This window comes from Parasteatoda tepidariorum, chromosome 2, assembly GCF_982258835.1.
Source record: "Parasteatoda tepidariorum strain Cologne lab strain chromosome 2, Ptep-v5.0, whole genome shotgun sequence".
Taxonomy (NCBI): domain Eukaryota; kingdom Metazoa; phylum Arthropoda; class Arachnida; order Araneae; family Theridiidae; genus Parasteatoda; species Parasteatoda tepidariorum.
Window position 1 is genome coordinate 104,877,246 of NC_141756.1, and position 16,934 is coordinate 104,894,179.

At 31.3% G+C, this 16,934-nt stretch overlaps 1 protein-coding gene across 3 annotated transcripts in view; it reads right to left on the bottom strand.

Annotated features, from left to right (window-relative positions):
- Positions 1-5,615: 5,615 nt before the first annotated feature.
- Positions 5,616-16,934, bottom strand: part of LOC107440417 (uncharacterized) — a 789,850-nt gene continuing 778,531 nt past the window's right edge. For all 3 annotated transcript variants that reach the window (XM_087157952.1, XM_087157951.1, XM_087157953.1), the window contains 6 exons: positions 16,183-16,283; positions 14,681-14,810; positions 13,292-13,333; positions 11,846-11,899; positions 9,198-9,234; positions 5,616-6,494 (listed from right to left, as the gene is read on the bottom strand). In XM_087157952.1, coding sequence (XP_087014078.1) covers positions 5,728-6,494; positions 9,198-9,234; positions 11,846-11,899; positions 13,292-13,333; positions 14,681-14,810; positions 16,183-16,283 — 1,131 coding nt within the window. In that variant the 3' untranslated portion in view covers positions 5,616-5,727. The remainder of the gene's footprint in view (positions 6,495-9,197; positions 9,235-11,845; positions 11,900-13,291; positions 13,334-14,680; positions 14,811-16,182; positions 16,284-16,934) is intronic.

Here is a 16,934-nt window from a genome sequence, read left to right on the forward strand (position 1 = left end):
CAATATATTTAATTAGCTAGAACAACGAAAGGTGTAATAGCGAAGTATGTGTTTGAAAAATAACTTTTTGCGTATGGCTCGCATTAAGGGTAGTCTCAATTTCAAGCGCGGAGACGTTTCTCCTCTTACTCCCGCGCTGAAGTGAACTCTTCATCCGAGGATGTGGAGCCAAGTGCCAACTTCTGGTGAACGAACTATATATTGCATTGCTCGGGCAAAAATAAACAAAATAGGCCCATAAATTAGGCAGTAACGCAGTATTTGAATGACCCCTTGCAAAGATCTAAAGAAAACAAAAAAAAAACTTGTATCTTTTCAAGCCGATGTCCCTTTTTAGTTTTGATGATGCAACTCAAACAATTTATTTAAAAAATAAAGACGATGCATCACACTTCAATGTTATAAGTAAGTGACTGGCGGCTTTGTACTCATAAAAACTAAACTTTTAGCACATTCTAAAATAACGATAAAGCTAAAGGAATGGATAATTGCACCATGCCAAAGTACATACAAAAAAGAACAAAAAAAAAGTTGGACGGACGACATTAAATTCAGTTTCATTGTAACATAGCATCTATTACACAACCTTCGTTATTATATAAATTATGATCTAAATTCAACAAAGTATATAAAATATTTACAAATCTAAAATATAATACTGTAGAACGAGTAAGGTTTCTCAATGTTTATTGAGTATAGGATAGATTTTTTGATCGAGTTCTTAACCACTGTTACGTTATGCATTCTTAAAAAAACATCGTTTGAAATAAGTGAAATTTCATGTAAACATACAAGATATATAAATACACATTGAGCAGATATGTTTAATACTGTTTATAATTATTTATTTTGTTGGGTGATTTATATATGCCATAAGTTAAATGAAAAAATCCAGTTCTTTGCAAATGTTGCCAGTATTTTGCAATGCCCTAAACTAATTGGAAAAGTAATTATTTTTTATTCGTTTTAGGCTCTTAACAACCTGCCTACACTTTTTGTAAATACAATAAGGACATTATTACAGTGATTTCGGCAATGGACTTGCTGGTAACCATGGTAACGGTGAGGGGAAAAGTGTGGAGTGTGAGGAAATTGTGTAACGCGTATTCTGCTCACAAAGGGTACTTTTATAAATATGCTAAGAATTCAATCAAAATTAATTTGTTTGGACCTATTGTAATAAGCCTTTTATAAGGCTATTTAAAATAAATACTCTGGGTTCATGGCCGGAAAAAAATTAGGTTAATTGAGCGGTGAATATTCTAATTAACCTAAAAGCTTACAGCCATAAGCCTAAAATGCGTCAGGCTAATAATGAAGTAGTGGATATTTTTCTAATGGCCTGTCGTTTTACAAATTGAAAGCGGCTATTTGTAAAGTTATTCAATTTACTTATGACATATAGATCATTCCAACGAATATACAGATGAAATTAGATTCACAGCAAGTTTTTAATATGACATTTTTAAATATTTTATAGTAAAAAATGTACGCATGATTTGTTTTAGAGTTAGGGATTGGCAATAGTGTTCACAATGCCTCATTAAAGCTGTTGCTATAGCCTCAATTTCAATAAGCAAAATATAAATATATATTTAAAATTATATAAACGCTTATACCGAAAAACAAATATTTACATTTTACAACAAATAAAGTTAGTGAACGTATGCAAAATGTAATTACTGTTACATCGCTAAGTCGTAGGAAAATAATGCAATAACAAGAGACAAAATGAGCAATTTGGGACCAGAAATCTTATTTTTAAAGGGGGCTTTCGTTGTGCAAGCCCGCGTGAAAATTATTTAAATTTTTAACACCCTGTATTTTATTACATTCAACGCCGTTTTGGAAATTTTTTAAATTACTTTAGACAGAAGCAAGCGACGTTTTTCCTCATAAATGAGACAGCAACTTTAAAAAAAAATCAATTTTAAAAACTGAAAAAAAAATATGATTGACTTATTGATTTAAAATAAAATATTTAATCTGTTTTAAGTGATTTCTATCTCTACTTTTTTTAATTAAAAGAAAAATTGAATGCCAATATTGAATATATTTTTGGAAAGAAATAAGCACTTTTGTTTGCACTTCTTCAAAGGACGGAGTTTTACGAATTTAAATGTTGACTGATTTGATTTGAATACAATATGACATTTATTTATTAAATAAAAAGAATACGTAGGGCACAGCTGTTAAGACTTTACACATTTTTTTGTAAAGTATTTTTACGCAGTTCCAAAATTAACGCTTTAATATTAAATTTATATTTTGTTTAACATACACGATGATTTAGTACTACCATAGTATTTATATAATTTAAAATTTATTACTTAAGAATGCGGGGGGGGGGGAAGTTAAACAACATTTTGAAGAATAGAATTTTTTTTTATTTAAAAAAAAATAAAATTTTTAAAAAAAGTTTAAAAGTTTTTAGCTATACATAGTAATCATATCCCATACTAATGCAACTGAGCTGCTTTTGTTTTGAATAAATTATGACACTTAAGTTGTAAAAATTTATTCATAAGCAAAATAACTTATTTAGTTAAATTTGATGTCTTTTTTTTCCATTCCATATCGCATTGCTGTGACGGCCCATGACTGACCCCTTACCTCCACCCCTATTTCTCATTTATCATTGTTTTTTCCTTTAAAAGTCGAAATATTTAAAAAAAAAAAGAAACAAAGATAAATTTGTTAATAAAATATATAATTATTTTAATTTTACGTCAGAACATTTTGCTATTATGTATATCGTTACTAAATAAACGATTATTCGGATTTTAAAAATAATCCGTACATAAAATAAAATCTGTAAATAAAATATAAATAAAATTAAACTCAGGAGTGAAGAATTTGTGATACAATAAGAAGACATAAATAATTAGTTTTTCTCGTTAATGATATATACTAAATTTATCACGATATATATTAAATATATATTAAATTTATCGACGATATATATACGACGATGTTAACGATATACATTAAATTTATCGATATATAGTAAATTGAAATTGGACACTGTTTTTTACCTCGCTTGAATTAAGTTCTTTTTTAATGTTTTTAAAAATTTCAGGGTAAGTGTTTAGATTTAAGTTCATAATTCGCGAAAAACAAAACTTAGCGTTAAACTGAACGTAGAACACCTAAAACCGCAGGGGTTCTTACGGTTTTTTAATAAACGGAGCATTTGGTAAACAAAAACAGTTCAGTTGCACTTTTTAAAAGACAGTATTATTAACAAAAAGGAAAAGCATATTAGTTTAAAATGGGCAGTTCATATTGCAACATTTGTGTTTGAATTATTGAATTCGAATTAACAGTTTGTGACACAGTTAAGAGATGGGTGAATTGTCACAATATAAGAGGTTGAAAAATCACAATTCTTAATTACGCTTAGCCCTTTGAGTTATAAATCGAAACTTTCACCTGAGTATTTTCCTGTAATTGAATAGAAAAAAAATTTAAACAAACTAAGAAATGTACAAACTGTTTCAGAACACCCAAAGGGCTAAAAATTTGACTAGATATTAACATTGTTTGCTTATATAACATTGTTAAATTATTATTACATTGTTTACTTATATCGAAAAGCAACAGTAATTCGGCTGTTCATATTGAAATAAATTGTCCAAAAGTAAAAGAAAAACAGCAAATAAATGAGCATGTCTGAAGTATGTCGTAAATAAATTTTGTAATTAGCTATTTTGAATAAAAACAGTCAGAATTATAAATGGGCCATTTTAAGCTGTTGAGGCATTTATTGAGTTGTTTTAGAGAACACGACGAATGGATAAAATTATATTAAAAATTTTTCAATTCCAGTATCGTCTCCTCAACTAACACCGTTAGAAGAACTTAACAATTATAAATGCTATTAGGGATAAAATAATTCAATCACTTTTATAAGACAAATCGTTTCGTTGTAAATATATAATTATATTATAACGAAACATAAATAATCAGGGTGTTTAGCAAAAACCACCCTTAAGATATATTTTTAGAATGTTTGTCAGAAATGAAGTTAAAAACGTATGCATATTAAGAATCGCTTACGAAAGAGTTAGTGGTTAAAGCATCAAAATAGTTTGATTGCCTGATTAAACTTGGAGGTACTCTAACAATTGCTTTTCAACCCCTGCTTCCTCAGGCAAGCAAACACGTTTTGATATCATCAGTTCTTTCTTTCCCGATACTGGTTCGTTAGAATCCGTTAGAGTTTTTGTTTTCTCCTTTCTTTTGACACTAATTTTGAATTAAATATGAACCTTAATTTTAATACTAATATGCACTATGCTCTGACTTCATTTTTGACAAAAAAATGTTTGGACTTTATTTTTAAAAAATATATATTAAGGGCAGTAATAACGGCATACTCTGCAAAGATGAATTAAATAATCCTGAGAAATTGTCAATGGAACGACTTCATTTGCTTCATAAAAGGGGGAACGTGGTGTATATTGGAACAATTTTCACTTTCTATTTCTTTTACGCAGACAGAAAATATACAAATAGCTTAGAAATTTTGTGAGAAATAGATTATACGTTTCTGTATTATTAAAATTTTTTGGCGAACGAACACTGCCATGCACTCCAGGAAAATAGGTTCAAGGTACAACAAGAAAAATAGGTTCAAGGTACAACATGATCCTAAATCTTGGAACCTTGTTGAAAATTTTCGACGTAATATCAAATAACATTTACGCGTAAATTTGAACAATGTTCTATATTTCAACATTGGAAAAAGGTTGTTATATGACTGTTACATATAGTTTTACTTTTACTGTTGTATAGCTATATAGCTATATAGTATATATAATTGTTGTTATAGATAGTTTTGTTCTTACAGGGGTGTCTGCCAGCAATCTTGTTTGTGGATTCTCACATGCCAGGTATTTGGATATTTTACAAAACAATAACTAAACATGTACAAAATTAAATCAAACGTGTTAAGTATGTTGGAATGATGTAACCATGAAATACCAAAAGTTACTTTTAAGTTGAGGAATGTAAATTAACGCTCTTCTTGGCTCAATCCCTTGGTGAATGAGGATCTTAAGTTTGATAAACAAATTAAGGACAATTCCAATAAGAATTAAAAAAAAAAGATTTTATCTAATCTCAATGACATTACTCTTAGAATATCAATTACATAAATAATTTGTTTTGTGTATTTAAACATCCAAATATATACATATAATTAGCGAAAAAGCAGATATGCATGTTGTATCGTGGGCAAACAAATCGAAGTTGTTTAATAAGGAATGGCATTTTGGTAAAAAGCGCTCAAAACATGTCCAATTTTTTGCATTTAAAAGCACTCGTGAATCAAATGAAGTCTTTCCATTGACCAGTATACTTCCATTGATCAGTATACTTCCATGGATTAGTATACTACATTGATGCTTTAAAAACGATGGAAATATTAGGTTAAAATAGGTTTATTTCGTTTAAATTTATCTAGTTTAGGTTCGTAGGAATGTAGATGGATAAATAAATTATCATTTAAAAGAAAATAATGTATTTATCGTAATGTTTTTTCTCAATATATTCGACATAATAGTAGAGTAAATATGATTGTAGTTTCGAAAAATGCGGCTCTTAGTTCATAATTTCTTTTTTTTAAAAATTACCCATTCATTTTTTTTAAAGATTCATGTCATTTTAAATCAAATCAAGCAAAATGCAGTAACTAAAATGGTAGTCTTTAGAAAACGCTGTACATCAAACGGTGGTCATATTCCACGACTGTGACGGGACACTCACATCTTTGGTGATAGTTCTCAGGGGTGCTTCAGTTTTTGACGTAGCGTCACAGTGCACCACAGTCTCCAGCGAATCGGTGTGCTGCAGAAAGCACGACCCCTTCAGTCCTTCGTCAATGCCCTCCAGCGGATGGAAGGATTCTGTACACGTGATGTCTGCTTTGACAGTCTGTGATGGTAGGAATGGCGTGGATGAAAAATTAGGATACTGACCACTAGCTCCGTAATCTGCCTGATGATGAGAATCATTGTACTTTGGATTATCTACGTCTGACTCTAATAAAAGTGGTCTCTTTGCACTCGTGGGTGCAGGGTGGTCTTTGGAATGTTTAGTGAGGGTGCCCCCTGGTGACCCGTACATGATGTGGTGCGGGTGATTGGCGTACCTCCAATGCATCTTGGGATAGCCATCCCCTTTGTCCAGTGAATCGCAGAACAGGTCTTTGCTGTACTGCTGAGGACTATCGCTGTTGATGGTGGCGTGCTGGTAGGGTTTGAAGATAGGTGTGTGACCGTCTTCGGCAGACGACTTTGGACGTTGTTGTTGGTACTGGTTGGGATTTAAGAGTTCCGTTGTGGCGTCGACTCGATGGCTCGTCAGGGAGTCGGATAGTGAGGCTTTTTCTATTTGGGAGTACATTCGCTTGATTCTTTCAGCCCTTTTTTCGGCGTCTATGTGCATCTTTCTGGAGTATGGGTCATCTACTATTTCTGGTTTCAAAAAACCTGAAAGAAATAAAATGTTACGATTAATGATTAAAAAATTTTTTTAAGGTTGCAAAAACCGCCTTAATTGATGTTTGTCGTCGGATTGGTTTTTAAATCCGGGCTATGTTTCAAGACGTCACAAAATACTTTTTCTTCTTCAGCATTCATAATTATATTGAACTCACCGCCAAGCCATTAATTATATGTTTATAATAAAAAGAATATAAAAATACTTTAAATTATTGTTATGTTAATACATTAAAAATGCCTGCTACTGAAAATGAAAATAAAAACAGCAGTGGTTACCATAGCAACGCATGCGCACTGTTTACTGTTACTCTTGAACACAGTTGAAAAGTGTGTGGGTGCCATAAAATCCAAAGCAAAACCCATTGTAGTGCATTAAAAAATATCAGATTAAATAATTCCCCTTACACCTAAAAACAGTTAATAGTTTTTTGAAACACTTTACTAATTTTTTTTTCATTTAATATACATGATATAACACATTAAGTGCTATAATAAAATCCCCTGAAAAATAAAGCACAAGAAAAACAAAAAAGAGTCTTTTTTTAGATTGCAAAATTAAACCCAAATTCAATTTCCCAGCTTCATTCCAATGAAGATACTATTGCGTTAATTATTACTGTTATTGTCTTAATTTTTTGTGTGCATATTCTGAATTTATGTAGAAACATAACAATTTCTGACCGATTTCAAATTTTAGTTCTATTATACGCAATAATTGTTTTCGTCATATTTTTATTTACTCCTGTTAACTTCAATCTGTCGTAAAATAAATTCTACTACAAAAAGAATGAAGAAGGTTCACTTTTTGGAACTTATTTAGTTTAAAAGGATTAATGGTGAATTCCAACTGACAACTTATCACGCTGCAGTAGCACATGCGCAGAAGAAAATTAATCATTCTACTATAACCAAATCAAACTAGATCAGATCTCTCACCTTCACTTTCCAATAAATTTCTTGTTTTTGCTTTTATTATCGTTCTAAATTCATTTCGTGTTTGATCAAGTAATAATCTATTTTTTTAATCAATATATTGATACAGTACAGTCCCTCGTCAAATTATTGGACGCACTATCAGATTCTATGTAAAATCTTAATTATCACGTGATACTACACAGCTTTATTGTTTTTACGCTACTGAAACCACCTTGTACTGTTGGTTAAACTAGACGATATATACTATAAATTCGACGATAAATTATAAAAAATATAGAATATTCATTATATCAGGTATTATATTATAATGATTAGACCAAATTATTAGACGCGCTGAAGTGTTTTAATAATGACATGCTTTGCACGAGTTTATAGGCAATACTTTTATATTTTAACATACGTGCAATGGGGTTTTTATTCAGGAGATTTTTTATATACTTCCTATTTGTATTTTTTTTTTAGGTATTGCAATACAATGTTAACCAGTTGATACACGAATGTAAACAAGTACAAACCGGTTTCATCAGCGTAAAAGCACTAAAGTTGTATAGTATCACCTGATAATTTAAGATTTTACATAGACTCTTATAGTGCGTCCAATAATTTGTCCAGGGACTGTACATTTAAAAAAACGTTACATCATTCAATATCAATCATTCAATTTGAGCCGTCAAGCGAACGGCAAACCAATCTCATCCATATAAACGTGTGTTATCTCTACTTTTAATATATATCTCTCGTGATGAGTTTATACCTCTCATATGACCAAAATATTATTACAGGAGATGTTCTACCAGATCACAGGATGTGTACAGGATGGATATTGCTTAAGAAAGTGCTATGCTGCGTCGATGACTCCAAGGGATCAGCTAAAGCAGGGCTCGAAAAACCACCCGTCCGCCCGTCCTCGGCGGTCAAAAATTCCCTGCGGACAACGAATTTCTCGAATCCGACGTCCGCGCGGACGGCCTTTTTCCCGTTAATGTTCGTGATGCATTTTCAATTTTTGTTATCTTACAAGAGTCTAGCGCCTCAATTCTAAAATGACTCTCTAATCTAGAAATACAGCAATATACTGCGCATGGTGGAATTGATGTTTTCTCTGTCTGGGAGTACTGTAGCGGTTGAAAGGGGCTTTTCAGCAATGAACTTACAAAAAAACACCTTACGTACTGGTCTTAAATAAGAAGCGTTAAACGCAGTTATGAACATCTACCTATATGCAAATCCCCTTTCCAATTTCTGTGCAGAAACCTCTGTAAATCATTGGCTTGATTGGGGAACTCGCAAACGTCATATTTGATTCATTTAAAAAAACGCAGTACCCTCGGATAAATTGACATTCCAGATAACTTGACTTTTGTCATTTAAATTATTTCTTAAAATAAATACTAGGTTACTATTAGTAACCTAGTATTTGTAATCCTAGTTACTACTAATTCATTGTGCAATTTATATAAATGTTTGTGATAAATAAGAGAAAATTATGTTTTTATTTATTTAGAAGTGACGGGTTAGTTTCAAAGGAGGACGGGTACATTGTTGGACAAGCCGTCCTCGGGGACGGATAAAATTTCTGAGTTTTTTCGAGCCCTGAGCTAAAGCCATTATCATGTATTTCAGTTTCGGTAAGTAAAAAATTCCTCAAAATAAATTTGTTTGATTCCACATATCAATTTTAGTCATTTAAAGCATAGTTACTTCTTTCTTTATATAATCTATTCAGTGGTTAAAAAAAAATAACTCTGTTCTTACTCTTAAATGAATCCGTTCCACTTCTCATGTCTGAATCCTGAAAATAATAATAATAAAATAATTTAGAGACGAGTATGCTATTAAAATAGCAATATTTTTAAAATACATGGCTAGACATTAAAATATCAATATTTTTAGAAATTTTATTCCTTTTATTATTGCGACTTGAAACTCGAATTTGAAGGGAAAAAAATAAGTCAAAATTTGGAATGACGACTTTTACAATACGTTTGACGAAAATTATACCAAGACATGGAATTTATAAATAAAATTAAATTCATGAATTGTCTGCATCAGAAATTATCCAAAAAAACGTCAAATATTGGGTAATTGTTCAATAAAATGATAAGAATTTTATCTTGAAAATATAGTTAAAAATCCACCACTAGATGACACCATTGTCATTTTCCTACAGTTAAGCTTTTTATAGTGAAACTTAGAGCGTTGCGACTTATGCTAGTGAGACTATCTAAAAAACTATCATAATGCCATAAAATCTGTTTCCGAACTTAAAGAAGCGGCCGGGCACAAAACAAAATTAGGGTACATTTATTTTAAAATTTTATTTCAGAGTAAAATATAATACCCCAAAATTTGAGGCAACTATTTAACACCAAAGTGATGTAGTAAAACCCCGTACATAACACTTCATTCTATGTGATTCAGTACACTAAGAACTAGGTATATTCTTCTACACTACTTGGCGTGGAATAGCCGCTACCATTTCTGTTATTCAGTAATACTAAAATTTATAATTACAGTAGTTTATGAGACACATAAGAGACAGCAGTAAAAGTATTTTTACGATACATTAATTCAGAAATAAACACTAATTCTTTACGTAAATCTGTTTCTACCAAAGCCCAAAATTGGTGACATTCCATTTTTTATACCAAATGTTCATTTGTCTTTGCAAGCCCCCCGATTGTCAGAATAAAATGAAATTCGGTTTTAGAGGTTATTTTTGCTCGCTAAATCGAACGCAGTAAAAAAAAATGTTTCTTTAGAAAAAGTGCCCCTCCCCCCCATCAAAATAAGCATATTCCGCAACGACTACAGTTAACTGTTATATATAATTTATGAGATTTGTTTGAGATATCGCTATAACACTTTATTGGTAGCCAGTGTTGAACATCATATTGATCTCAATTTGTAAGGAAGTTGCCAAATGTATTTAATATTGATTTTTGTTTGTAAATACTTTTACATCTAAGATCTATAAATCTAAGATCTGCCACCTAGTTGTGTTTCCTCGAAACTATTTTTTCTGTTATTTGTCAATTTATAGCCAAGCACCTAGCTCCAAGGCTCTATCTGTTAACGAGCCAAAAATGCCACGTCATTTTGACCTTGATCAGAACACGTTTCCAGGGCCGCGTCAGAAAGTTTCTCTCCAAACTTCTACACCACACCAATAGCAATTGAGAATTTTTAGCCGCAGAGGATTATAAGCAGCAAGGTGCATTTAAAAACACCGATTGTTTGGGCGACTGCCAGGATCGAACTCAAAACCTCCAGTTCTCTGCCTTCGACTCTTAAACCATCAGAGCATTTGCACCCATTTTTTCATTACGTAGTTCCCATGATGACTTAAAAATGGACACTTGATATTGGAAGTAAAATGTCAACAGGTGATATATCAGGTTGGAAATTTTTCGATAGGAAGTCCATGAAAAGTATGATGCTTTTCCTTGGCGCAGTTGGCTCGCGCCGCTGACTAGAAATGAGTTCTATCATAATGGATGACAAAGCGTGTATCAGAGTTGGACAAAAACTTAATCGATTACATTTTTCGATTACAGTAATAAATTATTTGTAATCGTGATTACAAGATAACATAATTTTGATTACAGCTGTAATCGTGATTACAACATATAATTACAGTAATTAATTACTTACAATCGTGATTACAACAGTAATCGTGATTTCAATAGTCGGTTACAGTAATTAATTACTTGTAATCATGATTACAATTTTTTATAATGTTGACTACATCTGTAATCATGATTACTATAATTGGTTATGAAATCGCGATCACAGTTGTAATTAAAATTATGAATGTTTGTAATCATGATTACAAGTAATTGATTACTCTAATTGAGTATTGTAATGACGATTACAGTTGTGTAATTAAAATTACGAGTGTTTGTAATCATGATAAAGCGTAAAGTAATTGATTACTGTAATTGAGTATTGTAATCACGATTACAGTTGTAATCACAATTTGTAATCAGGATTACTAGTAACTGATTACTGTAATTGAAATATGTAATCGATTACATTTTTGCCCTACTCTGTAATCAAAAATTATGATTACTTGTAATCTTGATTACAAGTAATTGATTACATAGCAGTAATTAGCTGTAATCAATTGCAGTTGTAATCGATTACTGTAACCGATGACGAACTCTGGCATGTATTCTCAATAAACTGTGTGCTAAAATCTGTCGTGGATGAAAGTTCTCTCATTGGTTGTGGCGTGGAAGTTTTCAGAGAGGGGTATCAGTTCAGACGCTGTCCACGCCGTCTGCCCAGAATCAAAATGACGTGGCCTTCCTACCATGACCAAAAGATTGGGCCCTAAAAATGATGTTTCGTCAGGGTTGACTTATGATGATGGAAAGTATAAATATTTTTGTAATACGTACTTCGTGTTCAATTGATTTTTCACTCTTTACTTTCACACAGCAGAAAAGAAAATGCTGTAAACAAAAGAAAGTTCTATTATTACCACTTAAAATAAGATTTTAATTTAGAAATCATGCCAGTCTTCAAAAGAAATTCCACAAAAAAATAATATTTTCTTTTATGTTATAAACCATTATTTTTTACATGAAATTATTTTTGAGTAAACGAATCTTGTTACGTTCAAAACTTTTTCAGTTCGCTGAAGAAGTACTTATATCGAAGAATATATAAATAAATAAGCAGAAATGGCAATAAACATTAAGGGGTAAAAACTATGGATAGCTGCTGTCCCGAAAATACTGGAACCCTACTTTTCAGTGTGTTACTCCCCCCTCCATATTTCGATAGCCCAATAAAATCCATATTTGTTGAAAAGGCATGCGTGCTTATTCCGAAAAATTGCATTTTTGTATCTGTTTTTGTAACTTAATTAACAGTTAGCGTTAATTAATTAACATATTTAGGTCACTCTTTTGAAACAATAAGATTGGAACTTCGTTTATGAAAATCCGATTATTGTAACAAAGGTTATTTAAAGTAATAAATTTTTTTATTTTATAATTTTGTGCGCCCTTACTGAGGCACTTCTTAATTTGCAAGTTAAAACAAAGTGATTATCTTTAGTCTGCATGTCAATCGTATGTACTTTATAAAGTTCTTATGTGAATTGGAAACTAATTAATGAATCAATGGCAGGTATTGCTAACTTATTGTTTACATTACCGCTTGCGTTGCTAACTCTTTTTTAGACAATCGCTTAGTTAACTCATAAACCGTTCGCATGTAATGAACTGCTTTTTTCTTAAATCGATTGCGTGCATTACTAAAGACAAGAATAGCAAATTTATTTGTAAATCAATATTTTGTGCTTTAAACTGCTAATCAATGGGTTGAATAATTTATGAACTTTGTATCGATAACTAAACTTTAAACCGATTTCCAAACTAGTTACAAATTTGTTTCACACTTGCACAGTCTCATTAATCTAACTTTTTGACTTTTTTCAAAAAAAAAGTTTAAATGGGGCTAAAAAAAGCTTTTTTAGAATATGATCATATTTTTTACAGGCGGCATTTTGAAAATTGAAGTTTTGAAAATTGATGCTTCATCCAATGATTAAGTAACATTGTAATAATTCATTTATTGTGATTATTAATTTATTTTAATTATTATTTTCTTGTAATTATTATTTTATTGTAGTTATTATTTTATTGTAGTTATTATTTTATTTAAACCACCGAACCTTGCGATATCTTTAATTTTAAATTTATACTAGCCATGCTTCGATATTTTTTTCAAAATGGTAGTTGATATTATGGATAACTAAACTATTTACCGATAGTGATAAAGGTATTTGATTTAATAATTTAATTCCAAATAGTTTTAATAAAAAACTTATACTTTACCTTCTCACTACAGAAAGTATAGCTAAAGAAAACAACAAGTCCCTGAAAAAAAAGGAATAAAGAATTTAAAACTTTTGTCGATACTGAAATTTTAATTGCCCCCAAAATGTTCTTTTTTTATCTCCACGATTCTGTTTTAGAGTCAGTTTAAGGAAGAAAATAAATCAGACAAATGAGATAGGTCTGGAGGCTTTACATTTTTGATTTCCATGCAATTTTCAGCAAAACTATTTGGCATGTTTCATTCTTTTTTTTTTAATTTTTCAAAAATATTTTTTCTCGTAATATTTTGGGTTGTTTCAAGTATTGGATCAAGTATCGGATCATTGGTAATGTTTTCAAGTATTGGAGAAAAACAAAATTTTTCAAGTGGCAATACTACAATAGTGAATAAGGGCACTAATGAATAATGGTTCATCTACCATATTTGCCTGATTTTCGCACCACCAGAGTTTTATGTATTTAACGTGTTCAAATCTGCATTAAATAGAACAGAATATTGTTCGATTGAAGGTTTAAAAGAAAAAGCAGCACTCCACAAAGAAGCTCAAGGTAAAAAAAAAAATTTATGGAACATAGTAGAAACAGAGAAAGAGTGTGTATTTTAGGTTATAATACCTAAAAATGCTTGAATTCAAAATATAACATTTTACAGTCTCGTTATTTTCTAGCCACACTTAATTAAATGCCATCTTGAAATGAGGAAAATCGAAGAATTATTTGATTAATTTTAGATTCATTAATAAAAAGCTTGAAAAGGAACTAAGATAACCCAAATACACTGTTGTAAGAAGTTAAGAGAATTTGCAGACTGGGTCGATTATCTCTAGAACTTCTGTAACCGATTTTAATGAAATTTGATATGTATACATACAATGATACAATACAATCGCATTGTATGAATACACAAGCATGATCATGCGTAACACTCATTTGAGTCTGAAGGTATGAAATTGCCACAGGACAATTCAGGCCGATTGCCACAGGAAATGATTAACTACTTCATTTGAAGTATGAAGTCACGCTCTCCAAGGCCTGTATATCTGTAAGAGGGGACCATACCCCCTATTAACCTATTTTTTGTTGTTGTTGTTAATTCTGTAACCGCTGTTTCATACCTTCCGATTCCAACGAGTGTTATGCACGATCATGCGTATGTGTATTACAATTGTTGAATGGCTATTTGTTTTGTATTGTATCAATGTATGTTTATATCGTATTTCATTAAAATAGGTCAAGTAATTCTAGAGATAATCGAGCCAGTCAGCAAACATCTCTTAACTTCCTAGTATATCTCTTCTTTTGCATTTATAAAAACTTCTTAGGTGTACATTCAGAAAAACAATCGAGACAGTTTTAAAGAAAAGAAAAAGAGATAAATAGACTTACTACAAGTATTGAGCTCGAAGCAAATAGGTATTCATAAATTTTTTGTTCGTAATTGACGTATAAAATACTTGACATCGACATAAATAGGAGGGTACTTGTTAAAAACAGGGAACGATGAAGAAGGGTTATTCTGAAAAAAGAAAAAAATGGTGGTTATTAATTGAAAGCAATAAAATAGTTACTAATAAATCATAATCTCTGGCTGTAATTTTCATCGTTTGACACAGGAGTCATTTTTGGATCACTTTGAAAAATTAGTTTTATTCTGTGATTAATAATACTATAGTTTTTAATTTGGAATTTAACATAGAGAATTGTGAGTTTTTGTGACGCTATCGAGCTGTCATGTTGAAGAACTAAGGCTTAAATCCCAACCAGGTTCAGAATAATTATTTCCAGCTTCTTTGAGAAGTAAAGGCGGTTTGTGGACAACGTTGACCACATTTCCATAATTACTCTGCCCAACAATATGCGCTGTTGCTGGAATGTTACACAATATTGGAAGGATATACGGTATACTCTCGATATCTCAAAGTTGAAGGGAGGCTGAAAGATATTCGAGATAGTGAGTTTTCGAGATAAAGAGTTCAGAGCTAAATATGTTCTAAAAAGTATAAAAACATATTCTAAAATATTACTCTAAAAAGTAGAATCATGAAACATACAAATAACTACGAATAAATACGTATGTATTGATAGTTGACTAAAAGTCTAAATACAGTAATGATAATTTTATTTTTAGAAGTAAGACAAAAATAAGTATGCATTAAATAGAAAATAATTGATTTACAATAAACTTACATAGTGATTTTTCTGACGAAATTCATGTTCTATTTCGAAAAATATTCGACTTGGTTTTGAGAAGAAACTCTTCGACGTAGGAACTTAAATTAACATTATGTGGACATGTAATGCCAAAGGGAGAAATATTTTAATGACATAACGAGGTTTCCGAGATAAAGAAGTTTGAGATATCGAGAGTATATTGTATTACACAGGGAATTCATATGGTAGAATTTTATTTAAACATCATTTTCTCCCCGCTTGCAAAAGTTTGTTGAGCAAAATTTTATTATAACCTTAATTTACTCCAAAATGCTATACATAGGAGTCCAAATCTTTTAAGAATCAATCAATATTACTTGAAATGCACCAACTTTTATTTTATGTAGTTAGTTTGGCGCAATATAAAATGCTTTACATAAGAGTCTAAATATTTTAGGAATTCTACTTAAAATGTGCCAACTTTTACTTTATGTAGTTTGTTTGGCGCAATATAAATTGTTTCTGGCTCTGGTGTTATTCCACTTTACATTCAACCATAAGAAGCCTAAGATGAATGCAAAACAAATACACGTTGACTGCTGTAAAATATTTTTTTAAATATTTATAAATCCTCAAATGAAATACAATAGTCAAAAGTAGATCAAACTTAAAGGAAAAATAAAATTAAACCTACGTGTGTTAAAAATGCATTAAATGATTTAGAAAAGCATACTCACCGACTATTTTCAAATCTTAGTTTTTTATTTTGTAAAAAATCAGCTACTTTTCGGTAATTTTTGATTTCTGTTTTCACAATAAGAAACAATAAAACTTGAAACTGTAAAGAGAACATTTCATAATAATCATTAATGGTCACTACTAAAAGTAAAATCTGAAACAAAGATCAAAAGCAATTTTTTTTAAAAATTTAGTCAAAATACAGGTATAGGACAAAATAATAGGAACACCTGTGAAAGAACGGAGTCGTCCTTCGACCGTCCAATAAACGGCGGGCACATGTCGCAAGAGTGTGCCACCTAGTGGTGATGAAAGGAAAGGTATCAGTCTAGCATTTGGCAGTGTGAAAGTTGCATGAGAAAAAATCTGTTCCTAGCAAAGCGAGATTATGTCCCACCTCTCTGACCTTAAAAGAGGCATGATAATCGGAGCTCGCATCGCCGGAGTGTCCGTGTCCAGAACAGCAAACCTTTTGGGTGTTTCTAGGACCACTGTATCAAGGACTCTGTCGGCATACACAAAGTAGGGTAAGGTGTCTTCTGCGGAGCACAACAGCGGCAGGAAGTCGAAGTTGTCGGACCGTGATAGACGGGTGTTGAAGAGGATAGTCACTCGAAAATGCAAGACTACACTGCCGGTGATAACGTCCGAGATGAATACCCTCCTTAAGAACCCCGTGTCCATGAAAATTATTCAACGGGAGTTGCATGCTGCCAACATTCATGGCGGAGTAACTATTCCAAAACCGTTA